This window comes from Strix uralensis, chromosome 3, assembly GCF_047716275.1.
Source record: "Strix uralensis isolate ZFMK-TIS-50842 chromosome 3, bStrUra1, whole genome shotgun sequence".
Classification (NCBI taxonomy): Eukaryota; Metazoa; Chordata; class Aves; order Strigiformes; family Strigidae; genus Strix; species Strix uralensis.
In genome coordinates, this window is record NC_133974.1 from 51,354,707 (window position 1) to 51,376,508 (window position 21,802).

Below are 21,802 nucleotides of genomic sequence, written 5' to 3' on the forward strand. Positions count from 1 at the left end.
GTATTCAGAAAAGACTATTCTTTTTTGTCCTTAAACTCTACAAACACCAACACTTATCCAACTACAACTACATACCAAGAGCTTTTACATAAGGGATCACAAAACCTGAAATACCTCCCACAGTAATCGATTTTTGTTTCCTTTTATCAACTCCTCTATGCTACCTTCCAAATATATTTTCTATCAAACTAGATTGATAGAAAGTCAAATAAGCCAAAAAAAAGTCCCAGCAGGATATTCCAGCCACATTCTGAAAATATATTAAATAGGAGAGAATACTCTGTAATAAGCAAGAAATTGTTTCTTCCATATGTGAGGTCAACGTAGACTGATCTTTTATACTCTTTTACACTTACCAGATCTCTGATCTTAATTCCCACCTCCTAACTGAGATGGACTTTAAAGAAACAAAAAGCACACAGATCATCTAGGAAGTATTGTACTGAATTCCAGATATTTTTATTCAATTAGTTAATTCATAACCTTGCCTCCTTGTAGGCAAATAGGTGAAAGCAGTAACAGAAAGTGTTTTAAGAAGTTACCAAGTACCATTTGTAGTTTTATACCTTTTTATGATTGGAGACTCGCCTAAGATTGTCCTCTTCGATGTGAGGCAGCTGCAAAAGGGGAGACTTGAACTGCTGAAGTCCCTGGACAGTCATCTGGGAAAGCTTCATGCAATTTTCCAAAGATCCCAAAGATGGAGCACGGAACTCCCTTTCTTGGGGAGAATGTAACAGATGACATAATCTTTAATTTCTTTCCTTCTTACACTTTTACAATGCATACTTGTATTACAGACTACAGAAAACCTTGTTTTCAGCCAACCAAGCAAAAGAAAGAGGCATCTTAAAATATTCAGCATAATTAACCAAGCAGCCTTTTTACTCTCACTGCAGTCACATAGCTCAGCAGACATTTTCTTCCCTCTGTTCAGGCTACCACAGCTGAACACTAAGAAAGGGAAAGACTTCCATCTAACACTGTCTCAGGGAATAACAGCACAACGTATCTTTGCAATTATTACAGACAAAAACTCCACCATTTAAGTTTTTTTAAAAAGCAACATCAAAACCAACTTGTTTAAATTTGTATATTTTATGTGTCTGTGTATAACGTGTTTACTTTGTAAGAGTATCATTAAATATAGTTTATCATTAAACATTAATCTTTTACAACACATTATTTATAAGATTTTCACCTTCAGAGATGAACATAAAGATAGCCTATTACATCCAAGAAAAAACTGTAGGCATAACTGAAGCTAAGCAGAGTATGTATATTATGTTAGAAGGCAGTAAGAATAGCTCTAAAAATATCAAAGGCATGGCTTTTGTAAGTAAACCTAAAGGTTAAAAGGGGTGTCTAGGCAAACACCTATTTGACTTTTTTTTTTAGAAATTACCTATAATTTCTTTAATATTTTAAAGTACAAAAAGGTATACATTCTACATAATTAAAACAATTATAAGATAGACAAGGAGACAGTCTTAACCACAACAGAGCAATTTTTTTTAAAAAAAAAGAAATAGTTATTTAATACTCTTCATCACGTCTGCAAAGAATGAAAAAGCAAAGCAGACAGGTTTCCACATATTGCGGTTTAACTTTGTTAGACAACCATCCATTCATAAATAAGACTTCTGAAAACTGTGTTTAGAAAACTCATTTCAGAAATCCCCTGCAGCTCAAGTGTTGCTGCAAGTCCAGAATTGGCAATGTTTGGGTCGTTCTATATATACTTTACCGTGAAACAGAAAAATAAGTTAGAATCTCTTCAGAGAGCCAAGAGGAATTTAAGCTGCTCAAATCTTTTTCTAAACTCACATGTGGCATATGAAAGAACGGAAGGCAATTTTAAAGATGTGTTACAGAAGGCACCTGTAATTTATGCTGCCTGTCATTTTATTTAAGAATCAGTATATGTATTTTCCTAGACTTTAAAACCTTCTGAGAAACAATCAACCTTTGATTACCTTAACTGTTACAGGTATATTCTACATATAAACATAAAAATAAGTGTGAATACAAATATCTCTGTGTGTATATACACAAATACATATGTATACAAATGCATGTATTTGGTGTGGACACATTCAGCTGGTATTGGTATATTTGGGACACTACAACAGGGGCACAGAGGCATCTTCCAGACTGATTAGACAGATGGCCAGAAGGAATATGCCCACTCTGCTAGGGCTCTGACCAAGTTTATCACACTATCAAGGCAGTTACAGATCTGGATAAAAGCAGCTTTACTTACACCTGTCTGAGAAGGCAGAAAGGCTGTAACCTGCACCCGACCAAAAGGGTACTAAAGCCAATATTGCTGATGTTTATTTTAAGTGTCAATGGCCACATATTTTGATAAAAAGCAAGTTTAATTTAATTTTAAAACCTTTTACAGAGGAAATATGAAAAGGTAATAAATCTGACCCAAAAAAACCCAAATTTGGTGTCTTCAGTATGTTTTCTCCTTTCTTTATGCCATTACCTTGCTGCAAATTTATAAGCAGCTACTACGGCATGTTAAATGCACATGAAAGATCACTGTCACCTCTGCTCCACCTGCCCCTTCCCTTCAAATGGCCTGTTTCTTCACTAATTACATCAAGCTATAAACATAATCTACTATTAAATCAAATTACATGGCAGGACTTTTTTTTTAGGCCAGTATATTAATAAATACTGTGAAGATTATACACAATGCAAAGAGAAAAACACAACATGAATGGAACTATACAGCTAGATATACTGATAAGTAACAAAGATGTAACTTCTACCTTTCAAAAAAATAAAAAGAATGGAAAGACTAAATCTCCCAACTAAGTAGCATAAAATTTACTTTTCATCTTACCCATCTCCCACCTCCCCTTTCAATTTTTCTGGCTGCTGCTAAAGAAAGTCAAAGAATTTTTTAAATTAAAAAAAACCACACCGCAAACCAAGTTAATAAAAGAATCCTAAATATTCTCTGACAAACCGGCTTTTGCAGGAAATTCACCTAGAGTTTCAAGACCATGGGGTACTAGTCAGAATAGAAATTCTTCTCTTCCTTAAAGCATTGACTCATCAACCATATGACAGTAGAAAAGTATTTTAACAAAGTCAGAGAATATTATTTTGGTTTCCTGACAATAACACAGGACTTTCTATTCCCCAAGAGTAGATTTGAGAAGAGGCAGTAAAGTTTTCAACACCACCCAACTGCCCTCGCCATAAAATGAATGTCATTACTGCACATATTTTGACAGCTTCTGCTTGTCAAAGTGCACAAGACAAGACGACCTTTAATCTAAGGTCATAAAGTCATTCAAAACATATGACATTAAAGTAGTCAATCACACATTTAAATGCAAATCATTGTTGCTTGTGAAGGAATGGTATACACCTGGGTCAAACCACAACTTCTACATTACACTGCAGCTTCCAACCTGAATTAAGAAATGCCCTTTGACTGGACAGCTGAACTGATGCCTAACCTTTCTGCAGACAGTTACAAGAGCACATTCCATGTTTTTGGCAGCAAGCATTCCTACTTGGCAGGGCAGCTATCTACTTATGATACTTAAGGATGATGTCAAAGAAGCTATCAAGATAGTTTAGACCCGCTGATTACCAGCTACCAGTTAATAGTCACAAAATAATGTATTCAAGCAAGGGATGCCACAGAGCAAAGCGTATTTTCAAAAAGCTGCTTGTAAAAAGAAAGTCTCCTTCCACAGACTATGTGGAAATCAGGCAAGAGAATAAATCTTCAAGAGAATATTTTATCCAAAGATAGCTCACAATTGCCACATTTTCCACCAGGCTGGAAAAAGCTTAGCAGTAACTAAAAACTGACTGGATCAAAATTAATAGTATCAATTTTGCTTTTATGAAAGCAAATTAAAACTGTTCCTTGCAAATAACAAATCCAAGCAGTAACAAATCTAAACTCATCTGCAAAGAATGATAGCTCTGTTAAAAATTAAGAAGCAACCACGATTAAACGATTTTTATGCCAAACCTACGCGCATTCCTTCACAACATCCTGTTTCTAATGGGGCTTGATAAGAAAGACAGTGTCCATGGCTTCTATGGCGATACATAAGCAGCCGGAGGTACCACTTTCTGCTGTCTGGGAAGGCAGGATGCTTGTCCCTGCAAAGGCTCAGACAGCAGAACTTCATAAATCTCATTCTGTGATGTGCTGTCCTTAGTGTTTCTCAGTCTTTCCTGCATCTCCTTCAAGGACAGCTGATACTGGACCAATACTTGAATGCTATATGGGCATTTTTTAAATTAAATAGGAAAACAAAGTGCCAAGATTCTGAAGATTCATCTACAAAGTATGCATAAATGGTTACAGATATTTTTAAGCTAATAATAATTTGTGATATTTGAAAGATATAAATGAGTGCAGTGCAAAATGAGACTCCTCATCCCACCATCAATTTAGGTTTCACAAAATAAGATTCGTCACCAAAATACTTCTTTAGATAATATTAACACATGCCATCATCACTGTGTTTTCACAGATCAGGACTGCTGAACATCTATGGCTAATCATAGCATGTGGTAATTTTATGTACCATGCCAAGGCTGATTTGAGCAAAAATTACAACTATCCCCAGAAACATCTGTAGTTAAGTTTTAAGCTACTTAAAATTATGTTATGATGGCAAATACTCAAACAAAACAGTCTCAAAAATGTCAGTATCTTACTTCAATTTTACACATGTCAAAAAAACCCCAAACAAAAAACAATGACACCTTTTCAGTTTCCAGTTGTTTCCCAACAATAATCAGTAGGGGGGCAAAACTGTCTCTATATATACGGTCATCAAAAATAGGGCAAATTTTGAAGTTGCTAAATGATAAATAGCAAAAATGGTGATTTTCCTTCAGATCAAAGACCAAAATTCTGAAATGGTTTACTTTCAACTCCTCAAACTCATTATTGTTGGCTTGATGGGCAGCTGTTCAGTATTACCTTCCCTTTAATGCGTGTGCTGAGAGCACTGGCATGGAAGTGAGAGGAAATGTTTGGTACAAATTTCTGAATACTGATATTTTAAAACTTTGGAAATAATTTTGAGAAAACCTGCTAAAGAAATACCAAACAAATCCTGAACTATACCTGTGATACACTTCTACTTTATGAGTTTTTCTAAATCTATGAAGTAACTTCTATCATACATCATGACAACTATAATTTCTCATCCACCTTCACAGACTCATTGAGGTTGGCAGGGATCATGAAAACATCCAGAAATTGTTAGTAGCAGAGGTTATTTAGGTTTGGTTTTTTAATAACCATCACTTCCATTTCACATGCAAATGCAAAATTAGTTAACACTATTGTCTTCCAAAATACTGTTTGTTTTTTTAATTTAAGCTAAAACCTAAATTTTCTGAAACTTCAAAAGCAGTTTAAGTACACTGCAACTTTAAGTAATCATCTTACTGTCAAATTTAAAAAGGTATCTCCATGTACATACAGAATTAGAGGAGAATACAGCTACTTGGAGGTCATTCAAGTTGTAAACTATATCATGTACTTTAAGTATCTTATTTCAGCTTTCACAAGAAGAGCTATAGGTGCTTTTCATTTTTCAAAGAATTTCAGTTCTGTTGCATAAAAAAAGCTTCTGGCTGTATGATTTTGGTTTCATTTTGCACAAGTGAAAACAAGAATTTGCTAGTTGACTAATATATACATAGGTCATCTTAAAGGACATCTTCTAGAGGTCTGAAGTATTTTTATAAAAAAACCTGTGCAGACTAAAAAAATAGACACACCTATATTTGGCATATGCAAGGGCTTATAAACAAGTAAAAAGATGTCTTCACTCAAGCACTTTTCATAATTAGCCATAATATGTGGACTTGGTCCTGCTGAGCCATCAAAACTTCAAAACAAACAAACAAAAAAAAACAAAACAAAAAGAAACAACCCCCCCGCAACACTTCCTAAACTGCTACCTATCTAGTTATGAAATAAATTATTAAACTATTAAAAAGTTTCACAGCATTAGTTTCCTCATCTTAAATCTATACTGGAGATATCTTTGCAATTTAATTACAGTGCTAGTCTGGAGAACATTCACAAAAACTCATCCAGTATCTATCCACAGCTGAGCTCTTAATATGGTACTCATTAATAAATATAATCTAATGTTAGGTGAAGATTACTTCTACAATGAAAAATATGACTACTGTTTCTTTTCAGATTTTAAGTTTTCTTCCCAGCAGTCTTGCAGACTAGTAAAGACAGGGTTTAAAAGAGAAATAGAAGCATACTTAACCAATACACCTTTCTAAAATAGGACATGTAAGCCAGCACGCAACAGCTTTATCTGGTCACATCCCCTTTCTCGTACTTTATTTGGTTATGGAGCACAGTTTCAAGCACCACTTGCAATAGTGCTGGGAAAGCATTCCCTCAAACCACTCCTGTTAGTAGGCTACCACTGCTTGTTAAAGGAGTTTTGGTCTAGTCAAAATGAACCAATGAGTATTATTTGACTGCAAGTAAAATGGTCCCCAGTTTGGCATAAAAAAAAAAATTGCCTTGCCCATTGCCTATATTTGTTGCAATATTTGGTTCTTTACACTGCAAGCAGCCATCTTTGGTGTAATTGCCTTTTTACAGTAAAAATAAAAAAGCTTAAATATTGCATTTCAATTAAATTGTAATTTCTATAGCAATTATGGTAAAGCACCTGCCACTACAAATTCAGGAAAAAACCCCTACATAACAGGCTCAACAGCATAGGAACCAAAACACAGAGAAATACAAGCAACACAAACAAAGAAATGGCAGCAAAGAAATGAGTCAAAACACAAATTACACTCCTAACAGAAGAGGAAGAACTGTGAAAGAGCAAATTAAAAGACAGATATCAATGTGTCTTATATTAAGTGCTTTGCTACCAGAAATGGACCAGAACTTTAAGAAACGATTTTCAATTGCCTTTAAGGAGAAACTTTTATTTGCAAAAATTAAAAGGTGAACACAGACACTCAAGATTTCAGAGTAGGGCTTGGTGGAAGCTGCAGCATTTCAATCTTCAAAACTGAGAGCTCTCTCATTACAGTGAAAAGAGCAAAAGCACGTTTAGGCATTTCTAAATATCACAGGTTAAGTTTCCCACAAGAACCAAAGACTTTATGAAATATTGCAATGAAGAATCATATTTATTAGTTTTAATTATACAGTTTCTTTTCTTACCTTCTCGGCTTCGAGCCATTATTATTAGTTGGCAGATCACATTAATCATTTCTTGAAGTAGCGCAGGACTCTTTTTCAGGATAAACTGCTGATCTGCAAGATATAACTGGCTGTAATTATGCTGCTAGAAAAAAAAAGGGACAGTTTACATGAACTGGACATTTAATGGTGCAGTCTTCATTTCTATTCATTCTTGTATTATTAAAAATACCTCTTTATTCACATTGACACATCCATTCCCTAATAAAACAGGAAAAAGCAAACAGTAAGAGGGAACACAAATTTTGTGTACCAGACAAACAGCTTCCACACCAAATGAAGAGGTACTTCCTAGATCCATCTAAAAAAAGCAACAGGATGGCACAGACTATTTACCAGTCTTATTAAAATAGCATCAATTTTCCAGGTAATAACAGGTTAAAAGAAGGATTTTTAATTTTAAGTGAAACCCCAATTTTGGGAAAAACATTATTTGTAAAGTACTAACTACTTTTGAATACAGATCTGTAAAGTTATAAGTACAAACAGTAACTAAGTGGCAAGGAAGAGGAGTTATTTTTAGTGGCTATTTAAAACTGGTAATTTTTGTTTTGAAACAAACTCAAAAATTTGAACCAGAGCATCTTCATTGTTTGCTTAGCTGGTTCATTTTTTTTTTCATTTGTATTAAAATATAGAACATCTCAAGTTTGCTGGTCAGCCTAAGAAACCATGAGCTTCAAGGCTGCAACTTAAGAACTGCATTTAGAAACATTTCAGTTTGTATATTTACAAGTATGAAAAATTGCAAAACACAATTTTAAAGTTCTAATCTTGTCACCCTTGCTTTACATAGTGGGGGGCAAAAAAACTCCAAAAATAACCATCAATGGAAATGTTAGAGAGAAAAATATTACGCTATCTTGGATTTCTTTACTCTGAAAAGCAAATACACTTCACATGTTTAACTTTATATTCTACAACAAAGAAAAAAATTGATGCAAGTCACATTTGCAGCCAAAGAGCATTGAAAACTAGGATATTAGTATTACAGGGCTATCAAGAGAATGAGAAAATGATAAGTAAATGTTTTAGTTTTTCAACTTTAATGACTCTCTAAGTACACTGCTACTGAGCAGAGATCCATGCAACTCTTTAATGGACAAAAAGTATGTTTATAAGTAGTGTAGCATGCGATATGATGCTCTGTTTCCAACAATACCCAATTAGGGGAGAAGCCATTACCTTCTTCAAGGACCTCAGGAACTTTCATCCTGGCAAGATGAGTCAACAGCAGAACTCTGGCTTTCAGGCTGTAAGGGCAGGTGAGCGGAGGCTCATTCTTCTTCAAATTTATGCCACCAATTTCTCTGATTAGCTAAAATAAAATAGTTAAATTCAAATATCTATTTCGGTGCTAAAGAAAAACAAATACAGAAGCAGAACAGTTTACAAGGAAAAAAGTTACATTCACAAAAGCAAGCTTTTAAGTAACATTTCCCTGTAAAGTTCTGTTCAGATGAACATTAGCCATTTTTATTCATAACCCAGCTCCAAGAATTCAAAAAGTATCTTTAAATGCCTTGTTTCAATGTGGGGGTGAGCGGGGAAAGTAAAGATTTGCACACAAGAAATTTGCCTTGAATAGCATTAGTAAATTTGTATTGATAGATAAATATTAAAAATCTGATTTATGTCCAAGGTTTACTACAATCAAACATATTTCTAAGGTATTTATATTAAGCTCAATATGCACTAACAGCAGCATTATCCTGAGACCTTTCAGCCATCCAAGACCTAGCCAACTTCCTCAGAAATCATCTAAAGTATCACAAGAAGGAGGGTTATAAGCCTGAACTCCCTGGTAGGCTGAAGATTAAATATTACTTATAAAAAGCACCAACTTGAAAAAAGTGTGGTATTCTTTATTCAGAATCACAGAATCATCTAGGTTGGAAAAGACCTTGAAAATCATCTAGTCTAATCATTAATCTAACACTGACCATTCTCAACTATACCATATCCCTAAGAGCTATGTCAACCCGCCTCTTAAACACCTCCAGGGATGGGGACTCCACCACTGCCCTGGGCAGCCCATTCCAACACCTAACAACCCGTTCTGTAAAGAAATGCTTCCTAATATCCAGTCTAAACCTTCCCTGGCGCAGCTTGAGACCATTCCCTCTTGTTCTATCGCTTGTTACTTGGTTAAAGAGACTCATCCCCAGCTCTCTGCAACCTCTTTTCAAATAATTGTAGAGGGCGATGAGGTCTCCCCCTCAGCCTCCTCTTCTCTAGACTAAACAATCCCAGTTCCCTCAGCTGCTCCTCATAAGACATATTCAGGATGACCCATCTTGATCCTGACTAGACCAAGATGCACAATTCAAACAGGTGTCTCTCACCTGAATTTGCTGAAGACCCTGGAGGGAGAGGCTGCAAAGCTGAGTAACAGAAGCTCATAGTTTCTAAGAATCAATACATGGCCCTTTTTAGGTCAACAAGTCACCCGAGGAGCGACTGAGGTTCCGAAATCTCCAGACACAAAGGGAAGTTAGGCTATCAACAGTCAGGCTGCACTGACCTTTGACCAGCCTTTCCCTACACTTTAAAAAAAAGATTTTCTAGCAAGAAGTTCCTTATAAACACATCCTGGTATAACACCAGACCAAGACAACTAAAACTTTGATAAGAGAACTTTTAGAAAAAGTATCAATTCTTTTTATGATAAAACAGTGAAAAATGGGAACAATTATCATGGCTCAAAAAGCAGGAGACACTAACAAAAATTATTAGCAATATCCTGCTGTACCAATGCTTTTGAGACTTATACTGCCATATACTAAGAAAAAAACACAGATGACACTGATGACTGCAGCTTTAGAAATGGAACAAAATCCAGTAGTATGAAATGCAAGGTCATGCACTTGCATACTAACAAGAACTGCAGCTCGAAGATGGGAGCTTGTTAGCTGGAAAACGGGAATACAAGACATGAGAAATCCAGAAAACAGCAATCCCACACTAGTTGTATTAAACCATATGAAACAGCTGTGGAAAACAGTATGCTGAAAGTTATTCCCTGCAGAAATACAGGAATAGCAGTGCCATCAACTAAGTCACTGCTAAGAATTGACATGGAATACTGTGCACAATTCTGAGCAGACAAAAAAAGTAATGTAAAATTTAGAAATACATCAACTGGGGAGAGTACCCTATTCAACACGTAGGATGAGGGGATTAAAAGACAGCAGCTTTTCTAGTTTAGCAAGATGAAGACAAAAAGAGAACAAATGGGCTGTTGCTTCTGTCTATAAATGCATTAAGGATACATGCAGCAAGAATCATTTAGACTCAAGAATAATGATGGCAAAAAACATGGATGTAAGTTGGTCACAAACAAGACTCCTAACCCACTAGAACAGCAAGTTCTGGAACAGCTTCTCAGTAGGATAACGGTTACAGGAGGCTTGACTGCTTTTTAAATAAAGAAGCCAATGTAAACATGAAGGGATTGCACAATGCCAATGCTTGCAACAGCACCAGAGAAGAACTGATGATCAAGGTGATCTTTCCGTGATGTGGTCTCAAGCACAATGCCTGCTGAAAAACATCACCTAACCACAGTTCCAGCTCCTTCACTTCAAAGTCCACAAGTTAATAAAGAATTTGTAAAAGAGACAAAGACAATTAAGTAAAGGGGTATCTCAGTCCATTTTCTTTATATTTTAGGACATGGAAAGTGTGTTTATAACTTGAAAATTCAATTGTGTGCATACAAAGTTCAAATCTGTGAGATTATCCCCCCTCGTTTTGCAAACTCAAAACATTTTCATTGGAGCATTTTGTATACTGTGTTTTAAACTTCTTAAAACCAAAGTGTTAGTTTCTGATAAATAAGACTTCCTAAAACTCTGCTAGCAATAATTATTAGCCACAGTATGCATTATGGCATTTCTGTTGGGAAGACTAAGTGGAAATGAAAATAAAGGCAACCAGAGGGGAACTGACATTCACGGAGGAATCTTTATAATATTTAAAGAGATTATTAATTCAGACATCAGATAATTTTATTTCTGTATTAACATATTTAACCAGATCTCTGTTAATTATTTTAAAGAGCTTTATTCTGTGGCAAACACCTCCTTATATCAATACTCAAAATTTATAAGGACTGACACTCCAATTCCCTATTCAGTTCACTCCCCTTCCCAAAAACCCAACCAAGCCAGTAGGCTATATACTAAACTGATTCCATTTAAGCTAAGTATTATCACCAATTAAGGTTACCTTTTCTTTTGAAAAAAATTAAATCAAGTCTAGCTTCTAATTTCTATTTCTGAAGAGAGACAGTTGCATCTCAACAAAAGTAATGCCTTGAGAACTTGAATTCTATCAGCTGGTCACCTAGAAGCACCATTGACCTCTTTTCTCGAAGGGGTCAGTTATTTATAAAACAACTCTTGATATAACTAACCTGTGGTATCTGAATGTTGTCTGCTGGTCTGCTCGTAGCATCTTTATTGTACTGAGGATCAAATTCAGATGCCCCTGCTAAAACCATGATAAGCCCTGCAAAGACAATTGGAGGCAGACAGACAAAATGTCAACAACATCTTATTCCACTGAGTGATTTCTTCAGAACCCTCAGCCATAAAACTTATTCCCACTCTTCTCCCAACAACCATGAATATCCATGTTCTCTATTTAGTGGATCAGTTACTACTGCCACAGGGCAAAGGAGGCAAGAACCAATGCCTGGCCCGAAATAGATCACTCAGTGCTCCATTTTGCATGGCATCAAGTCCAGCATCAGACTCAGTGTCTTCACAGAAACATAGTTAGGCTTCTTTAGGACTGGCAGACATCACTCCACAGCAGTTTGACTACTTCTGCATGCTCACAAAAACATTCCTCTCAGCAATTCATGTGCCTGCAGTGGCACCACAATGTGTGTACTGGTGGGGGAGGCAGGAAGGATAAAATTTCAACTCAATTTTCTATTCAATCAGCATTGAAAATTCACCCCAAAAACATTCTTTTAATTATCAGAAAAGCAGCTCAGTAAATACCCCTGCAAACAAATCCCATGAAGATGATGGGCTGCTCTTTTCCTAATGTGATTAAGAAAATCCATACTACCTCAAAATATCCTGTTGTGTAGTTAAGAAGAGAGGTACACATCACAGTATTTCAGCCCCATTATGAGCTTTCTGCTCATGAACATAACAGACCCCTCAGCCACAGACAATAAAAGAAAGCTCACCCCATCATTTGCTCCAGTTAAAAATAACTTTCAGCAATAGTTACTCAAGCTTCATTCTTAAGTTTTGAGCAAGTTCTCTTCTGAGCAAGTCAAAGTTATTTTTGCCTACTTGCAGTGCTCAATGAACTCCACCTACTAACAATTAGTCAAGTTCCCTGAGCATCAATTTTCATTTCCGTTCTTAATTATCTATTTACTTCCTGAGCAGAGGATATCAGTTTCAGACAACTATAAATACTTCCCTATTATTTAAGGCCAACAACTGTGGATCTTCAGGAAAGGAAGTTTAAAAAACCTCATTTGTTCTGAAGCCTAAAAACACATCTAAAACAAGGCAAGTCATGCAGATTTGTCTCACCATTTCCCTAGCCCAGTTTGATTACATTTGCCCAGGTTTAAGCCTTGCGTTTTGGCACTGGTACCTCACCACTGTGGAATTCACAACCAGGCAAAAACCATACATGATCACTGTCTGGTTTGTTTAAGCCACCTCAGCTGCACCTCATTTTTCATTCACATTGCACAACATACCTCATTGGAAAAAAATTATCTGCCTCTGACCCCAGGACGGCCTGTGTTAAGTCCTTAAATAAGGCCACTTAAACTTAGGGTTAACTTTTTAACCAATCTGTAGGAGAAGAGACAAAGCAAGTCTCAAAGCTATGGTTCCGAGCAAGGTTCAATGTGAAATCATCTACTGTTGACAAGAAGTTTGGAGAAAGAAGAGACCAGGTTTGCAGTGGTCTCCCTGAACTTCTAAAGAAGTCGTACCTACGCTCCCATTCCTCCTTTCTCACCTACCTCTTGAGAAAGGGGAAAAAGCATATGAGAATGACAACATAGAAAGCACAAACTGGTCTGAATCAATCCCGCACACATAAATCCATGTGTGTTGTGACTAGAAAGTGAATGTATTTCCATACTCTTATCTCCTCGACCTCTTGGATTATCTGCAAAGGATTTCTGTTCAGTAGGAAAGGGATGTATCGAGAGCAGATACTTCCAGCAATCTTCCAGCAAATCTAAATCTGAACAGTGCAGTTCAAAGGAGGAAGAGAATATAATTATGAATCTTTTTCAGAGGTTTTTTTTTTTTTTCCATTTATTCTGCTTTTCAATCACTCTGAGCATGCAATCTAGTAAAATCCAGTCTAGAATTCTTCAGGCCCATACCAGCCTCTAAACTGAAAAACCCAATTCTGCACCAAGATAATGCATCTACAGATTTCCCCAGAAAAAAGGGGGTTTAAAAGTAAGCACTAGAAAATAAGTACATTAAAATATAAACTAGTAACAAAGTAACATCAAATTGATAGGGAGCAAAATTTTTAAACAGAAATCTAGCTATAACATAACTATACATAAGTTATAGCTATAACAAATTTAGCAAATTTAGCTCTAACATAACAGAAGTAAGAATAGAGAACCAGAAATACTATTTCATTCTTCAGTGATATAAAAATTTTATAACAGCCCCTAGAAAATTCCCAAAGCCTACTTTGTTACACTAACAGAAGAAAACACACAGATAGAGGCTGTGCTCCTAGTGGCCACAGGGTAACTCAGGACTAGAGGCAGGTCAGCATGTTTTTCCCAACATGCAATATATATTTTTTTTAATGTATAGACAGACAAATTTAGATCTGTATAACACCCTCTCCCAAATACTTAAATCTTCTTACAGAGTACTCTCCACCTGCAACAAAATGTAGTTTTTAAAAACACTCTAAAGGAACAGAAATGTTATTTTAACCTAACAAAGGCTTATAAAGCAGAAGCGTTTTAACATCAGTAGATTGACATTTCCAGATGAACACATTAACATTTCAAGATGCCTTTTACTTACGTTTCATGTCCATGTTCCGTGTTTTATAGACAAAATATGTATATATTTGAGTTGTCCGAATGAGAATCTGATCTCCGCTGTATCGTATTGATCGGTACCACCAGGAACCCTGAGACATTTAACAAGAACAAACTGACATCAGCTATGATGAAGCACCGCAAGAGCTATGCTGGATCACCTCATGACTGTTCACAACCAAGTAACTCAGCGCAACTGATTTTACCTATTGTTGAAGTCAACCGAATTTCAGAAAGGAGAGGGAAACAAAAAATATTTGCTGACAAATTTTAAAAGCACACCAATATATTCATCTGAGACAATCTGATGCTAAAAGTTTTTAAATGATCTCTAGTCTAGAGAATTCCCCCCAACACAAGCACATATACACTGCTTCATCCACTAAACAGTAAATCTACTGGATTTACCACTTCCTATATACATGGTTACTCCTTACTGTGCAACACAGCATTCAAATCAAATTCAGTTTAGGCAAACCAAGAACAAAATAAGAGATTTCCTTCATTATAAATTATCTTCTGCAAATTTTCTTAAGTCACCTAATCAGAAACCGCTTTTCAGAAGGGGAACCTGGAGATGATCCAGCACCCTTGCTGCAAATTTTCAGAATTAAGTCATATGCCTTAAGGTTGACAGAAAAAGTTTTCAAAACCTTCAGAAACACTCCACTAATTCCCTCATTAGCATTACACCAGTGACTTCAAATTATGAAACTCACTGTACAGTGATTGTACTGTATAACATATTTTAAGAAAAATGGTGTGCTGGGTTATAAACTGCAGTCTGTTCATTAAATTCCTCCTTGTAAGCAAAGTTCACTAACATGAGATAAAAGCCATCCAAGATAATCTCAATTTATTGGAAAGTTTATCACAAATGAAAAGTAACAAGCAGTAAAGTAGTAAGTGATGCTTACTACTATTAATTTCATGGGCAACAGTGTAAATTCCCCTACTACAGCAAGAACTCTGCAATTTACTTAATTATTTGGGAAATGCTCTAGGACTGGCTCCCCAAAACTATTTTTTTAAAACAAATCAGGTTTGATTCTTCCATGAATAGATGAACCCTGACACAAAACAGTACACAACTTTTTTTCAAGTTTTTCTGCAGAAAAATTTAGAATGTAATCCCATAGCTATCAAATTTTTGTCTAAGTATAGGTACTGGAAGAAAAATATTACTATAGCCAGTCCAAATCTACATGAGAGAGGCCGCCCTAACTGCTTTTGCAGATACAGCTTGTCTCTCTTGCCTCATGTACAGAACATTTAGGTCAGTGGAGGTATGTATCAATATTTTCCTTTTTTGTTGATCTGGATTCAAAGGGTGGAACCAACCTTTATTTTGGATGCCTATCTCAGATATAGGCTGACTACACTGTAGTTAACTTCAGCTTCTTTATTGATTCATAAAAGAGAAACAGACCCATTAAAGGCATGAATCATCTTGTATGTCTACTTTAGAATGAAATGATAAAATAACTTGCTCCATAAAAATTACTATTCCTCTTCACCGACTATAAAAGAAATTTACAGTGACAAGTCTGAGTGCAGAAGTCTACCGCTGGTATAGGGGCAAGAAGAGGCAGATTGGGTTTTTTCTCTGCTCAGGACATTTCTTCCTAACAACAGAAAGGATGTTTACTTTCACTTGAGCTATGATAAACCTGGTATAAATCACTAAAAGTACATGTATACAAAAAAGCATCAACAGACACCAACTAAAACCTAAAAGGAAAGACGGGAAAAATATGTAGATACTGTTCCCTGGATTTTAGACTTCTTATTCAAAAACTTGAAATCGCCACATCTAATTTTCTACACTAAATCTTCAATTATGCAGAAAGACTCTCAAAGAGAAGGGATAATGCTTGGCTAGCCTCTGCACACAGATGCAAGCAGTTGCCAAGACCCCAGGAGACCTTCTCAAATGAAATTCTTCTTCCCAAGAGCATGAAGGTTTCTGGGTGTCAATTTTCTGAGTCTTTCTTCATGCCATACCCCAAATGCACAATCACTGGATAAGGGACATTCTTCAAAAGCAATACTGTAGCGCAAACCTGAGCCCTGAAATACCACTCACCTAGCAACTGATTCCTCACACAAAGAAATCTCAAGGGCAGGCATCTCATGGTGTACAGAAGATCAATAAAAATTGAAGTTATGAAAATAAAGGCAGCCAGGAGAAACCAAACCAACAACCTGTTCCACACACAGTAATCGTTCTAGTACCATCACCTACAGACATCTCAGTCTTGGCTCTACAGTAACACCACTAAATATACTCTTGAGTTCAACACATCGTATTGATTTTCATGTGATGAACGACAGAAGCTACAAGACAAATTACATAACTTAGTCTAAGTCTTGTGATATCTAATATTTTCCCTATGGCCCTCTCTCTATCATGGTACTGCATTTTTTTTGAAACCCTGCAGCAGCTACACTTTTTTCCATAATAAAAGAAAACACCCACATTAAAAAAACTCACTTGCTTACTCTCTCCATGAAAGGCAAGAGTGAGCAACTCTATGTCCAAGACAGCTTTGTTTACAGCTTGGTTACAGAGGTTAGAATATTAATTAGATAATACTTACCACAACAACTGGAAGAATAACCATAAATGCTAATCCATATACAAGCAAAACCTAGAGAAAAATTATGAAACGTACAGCATTAAATACTTCAGTTACTTAATACCACTCTTGTTTAATCTTTATTCTAAAATACAGCCAAGTAGTATTACCACAAGCCTACTACAAATTAATGTAAGCTTATTGCATAATATCTGTCATTATTTCTGAACAACTTACAAGTAATATAATCAGTTGGGTAGGGTTTAAATAAGGAGTATCAGTTTAGTGTAAGTAATCTTTTAAACCATCCACGCATTGTCTCAGGTGGGTTTCTTTAATAATTAAAGAGTTGGCAGATAAACTGTGATGCAGTGGACAGAGATGATTACATTAAAAGAAATCAAGAGGGTAAGCCAAATACCTTGTAGCAACAAATGCAACAAAGAACATTTAGACACTGTACAATTACAGCATCACTAGCAAACCAAACGGAACCACAGAAATCCAGCAAACTATGTGTTCTATGTGTCTCCTTGCAAGAGCAAACACACACTTTGTCGCAGGGGTAACCACAGTACAACCTCATTATCACTGCAATGAGATCCTTCCAAACTTATTAATACTTTACTCTCAAAGGTTAGATTTAAGCTACTCTAACACTTTTGACTCCTGAAGTTTGCTTCAAGATGTGCATTTGGACCAAAGTATTATTAACTATGTGTTTTGACTAAAATGCAGTATTAAGCACAAACGTTTTAAGGTGAACACTTGAAAGTTCATCTTAAAATCTTGAGCTGACTCACCAAAATTGAATTTTTCTGATCCACAATCCAAGCTGGCAAAGCTATACCAAAGCTTGTAGCTGTGGGATGAAAGAAAAGAAATTCACTATAAAATATTAAAGAATCATTTTAAAGTCACATTAAGTCTAACAAACAAAAAAAACCCCAAAAACACCAACCCACAAAAAATCCTCATGTTTATCACTTCAATAAGCAAAATTCTAAAAAATTTAGCAAAACCAAAAAACAAATTAGAAATACACTCAAGTATGCAATAAAATAACAAGGCTTAAATGCAACATCTGAAATACCAAAGATTTTAGCTTAACATATTGCAGTGAAATAGACACACAAGATTTATTAATATACAAAAAGAGAGAAAGATTTCACAGATGGAGAGATTTATAAGCTTTGCCTTGCAGAGTTTTCAGCAGTTTAAATACATATAGTTCAGTGAATACATGAACTGCAAGAAAACTGTTTGAGCAAATGAATTCTATGGGAAAAGTTTTATTAGTTTGTAATGTTAGGAAAAGTGTTCTAAGCTGTAAATTGTAAAAACAAAACCCTCTGCCAGTTCAAATTTCTATGTGATTGGTAAGAAACAGAAAGGAACACTTTACAATTCAAAAGGAGTTAGGCTGCAGAAAATAGAAGACACAATTCTCTAACAGTAACATCTACAATACACAGACTGGAATTCAGAATAGCATAAAATAGCTTGTCTTCGGATGTTTTAGTGGTAATAAATTGAACTTCGCAAACACTACCTATCCCAACACTAAAAGTACTAGGAAACCAAGAAAAAAGCGACTTTACAAATTTCTAGAGCCTGCTTGAAAAAAACCAAAAACACACAAAAAACATTGTTTCCTCAGTACTAGCAGGTATCAATGAGGAGTACTGCCTTAAATAAGGCCACACTAGGATCCCCTAAGTACTTACAATACTATTCTGATACTGTCTCCAACAGACTGTGACAGCCATCAATTCAGACAACCAGCTGTTATGCACAAGCCTAATGTGACTCCTATGTAGTTAAGTTCAAAACTACTATTTGTTGAAACTCAAATTGAACATCTGACCACACTTCAAGTTTAGGAGTTCAACATAATAACACCCAGTGAATTTACCACATTAAGTTATAGTAAATGCCCTGCTATGGAGAAGGGTCTGGAGACACTTCCCTATATGTTAATAGTTACAGATTTTAAAAGAATCTACTAAAAATGTGATGCGTCTTTTACTGGTGGTATCAATTTCAGTTTCCCACAATATTTTTGACCTTTAGGATTGTAGCTTCAAATTGTTCCAGAACAGAAGTAGTTCAGTACAAAGCTCTTTCTCCTCTGGTATGAGAGTCTCCTTGTCCTCATCCATGCTTGGTGAGCTGAAGCACTAGCAAATACCAAGGGAAAATAGTCTATTGAAACTGCCTTACATTATTAAAAGCATATCTTTTTACTCTCCAGGTCCCTCACCTGCTTTTAAAAACACTTCAAATGATTTTGCACATTCAGTAATTTACTTTTAGTGAAGGACCAAGTCATGCCAGAGACAGGAAAACCTTGTCTCCCTGCCTCTAACCTCCATGATGCTTCAACTGGACAGAGAGGAATACTGCTTGCTGTTCCTTTGTGCTGGGCACAGAGAGCAGGATGTACCTCATCTAACTTGGTTAGACATGTCTAATACCAGATGTGCTTCATCTCATTTCAGAATATACCTCTGTAAGGGACTGTCTCCATTCTTTACACAGAACAAAAAATTAGAGTAAATAGCCTGGATACAAATTTTTACACTACAGGTGTATAAATGAAGAGAAGATTAATTTCACTAAATTAGAAAGCTCCTCAGACTTCAATGTGGAATAAGGTTACAGACTATAGGATGGAAGAGGGAAAGTTTCGGGCTTCTTCCCACCCTTCAGATAAAGCAACAATGAGAGAACTAGAAGCAAAGCAAGGAACTCCAATTCCACCATAGTCTGAGTTAGGGTTTCAGAAGAGCAGGAAGCTTTGCATTTACAGTACTAACTGCTTGCCCTACCAAAGAATCATTTCATTTTGCCCTTCGGGAATCCAGAGTCCCTTAAGTTTGTGAAAGTGGTCTCTGAGCCAACTGCACAAGGATCTCCATGCCTTTAAATTCTCAGCTTTTGGCTGAACTTTCTTTTTAAGTCACAGCTTCAGGTCTGTTCAAGGACACTGACATACAGCCTAACTTGAAATCCTATGCCTTGGCAACACTACATTAGTAGCTTGTGGATGCAAAAAACAGTTTAGCATCAGCAAAGGTCCTAGGAAAGCTATTTGTACATATATCAGACTAAGATTTACAGTACCATTTTGCTGATATTGTGACAGCATTTCTGAAGCAAGATGTTATTTGTACTTTGCAGCAAGAGGGACAGAGTCCTCCTACTTGCCCAGCTAGGAAACCAAGAGAAGCTAGGAGCTGAAAGAAATTTGCTACGCTATAAAAGACAGTGGTTAAAGAGACTGAACCTTAGTCTATCAGAAATGCCTTTGTCAGACTATGATTCAGTTGGCACAGATGGTTTTTTTTGAATGGAGAGGGAAGATTGTTTCTTTGAAAGACTGGTTTGGGGGCTGGGTGGGTTTTTTTTTTCCCCTTTTAAATTAATTTCCCGTATTGGATGGATATAATTCAGAGGAAGAATTTCCAGCACAGACTTCCCTCACATCATCCTGTAACTTCATAACCAAGTTAAAAATTCCATTTATTACTTCCAAGCTAGCCTTAACTAATTCCATGTAGATATGTAGTATAACTTAGTCCCTCAAACTGCAGGGCATCAACAAGCAGAGATCTAGGGAGGCCTGTCCTAACAGAGGGCAGGTTTCCTTTTTGCTTGTAATGAATATCAGAAGCAACTACAAATATACAATATGCTTCCCCACAAATGGTCACAAAGATGTTTTACAAGCAAGTCATGCAACTGCAAATGGCGGGGGTGGGGGTGGGGAATCTATTAACTTTCAGTCTTTATTTTGGATCACCTACTGTAAAACTTTAATACACCATCATCAGGAGTATTTTCATGTAGTTACCTGCTCAGGAACAATCTACCAGCACAAGGATAATCACCAGGACTCCACAAGATGAAGGTGGCATAGAGCTACACTCAAACAGTACTGCTTCCAGCAAATGTAAGGCAGATGTATATACAGTATTTATTTAAATATATACATACCCTCATGTACATACCTTCGAAGTGAGTGTATTTCATTATGGCTAGTTGTTAATTTTTCGATATACATTTATAGTACCTTTCTGATGATTATTCTATTTTTTGTTTGTATCTCCTTTTAATATTGGCAAGTCTCCCTAGATACTTACTGAAGCTGACTAATTAAAAAAATACCCTTCTCTTTTTGCCCTAATAAGAACTTTGAGAAATACAAAAGCAAACTCTCTCCTGCCCTTCACTCCCACCACCACCCCAAAGCCAGTTTCACAAAGAATTATTGGATGCATTGCTTCAAATCATACAAAAAAGTTATTTTATATATACATATTAAGACCTGAGTGCTTCCCAAATAATCAGATATTACATAGCTCAATGTACAGAAATCCCAGGACTTGTCATTTATAATTGTTACCTTGTGGTCCATCTGGATTACCAAATTCTTCCCAATTTTTTCGTGATTCTTCATCAGTTAGGCTAGTTTCAAGAAGAGATATTAAGTTAATACAGAAGTAAAGAAATTTAAATCATCAACATACACAAACTTTAAAATGTGGCATTTATACTATCCTTCAGAGATGATCTGGCAAGCTAAACACCTTCTGCTATTGTTTGTATGAAATCTGATATGAAACAATACTGCTGTATTCCTTCATGATAGACAGGCAAATTCTTTTAGCACTCTAACAGCAAAAGAAATCAGACGCAGAATGTGCACCCTCTTATGAGAGATGGAACAATCACATCTCCCTTTCATGAGAGTGACTGCCTACCCATCAGCAAAGAGCACTTTTCAATGCCAGGTTACAGTACAGCAAATTTTGAAAGACAGAAAAGGTTGAAAACATTATCTTTTTTTTGGAAGGAAGGTGAATACGCAAGATGAGTTGATACAGAAGTTATCCA

General features: G+C 36.0%; 1 protein-coding gene across 2 annotated transcripts in view; it reads right to left on the minus strand.

Annotated features, from left to right (window-relative positions):
* SEC63 (SEC63 homolog, protein translocation regulator) overlaps positions 1 to 21,802 on the minus strand; it is a 65,098-nt gene that overhangs the window by 14,647 nt on the left and 28,649 nt on the right. For both annotated transcript variants that reach the window (XR_012628104.1, XM_074862230.1), the window contains exons 5-12: positions 21,312 to 21,373; positions 17,707 to 17,765; positions 16,925 to 16,975; positions 14,308 to 14,416; positions 11,673 to 11,767; positions 8,441 to 8,573; positions 7,217 to 7,309; positions 567 to 721 (exon numbers count right to left, since the gene is read on the minus strand). Coding sequence is in view for 1 of the 2 variants with exons in the window: in XM_074862230.1 (XP_074718331.1) it covers positions 567 to 721; positions 7,217 to 7,309; positions 8,441 to 8,573; positions 11,673 to 11,767; positions 14,308 to 14,416; positions 16,925 to 16,975; positions 17,707 to 17,765; positions 21,312 to 21,373 (757 nt within the window). In the remaining variant the exon portion in view is untranslated. The remainder of the gene's footprint in view (positions 1 to 566; positions 722 to 7,216; positions 7,310 to 8,440; positions 8,574 to 11,672; positions 11,768 to 14,307; positions 14,417 to 16,924; positions 16,976 to 17,706; positions 17,766 to 21,311; positions 21,374 to 21,802) is intronic.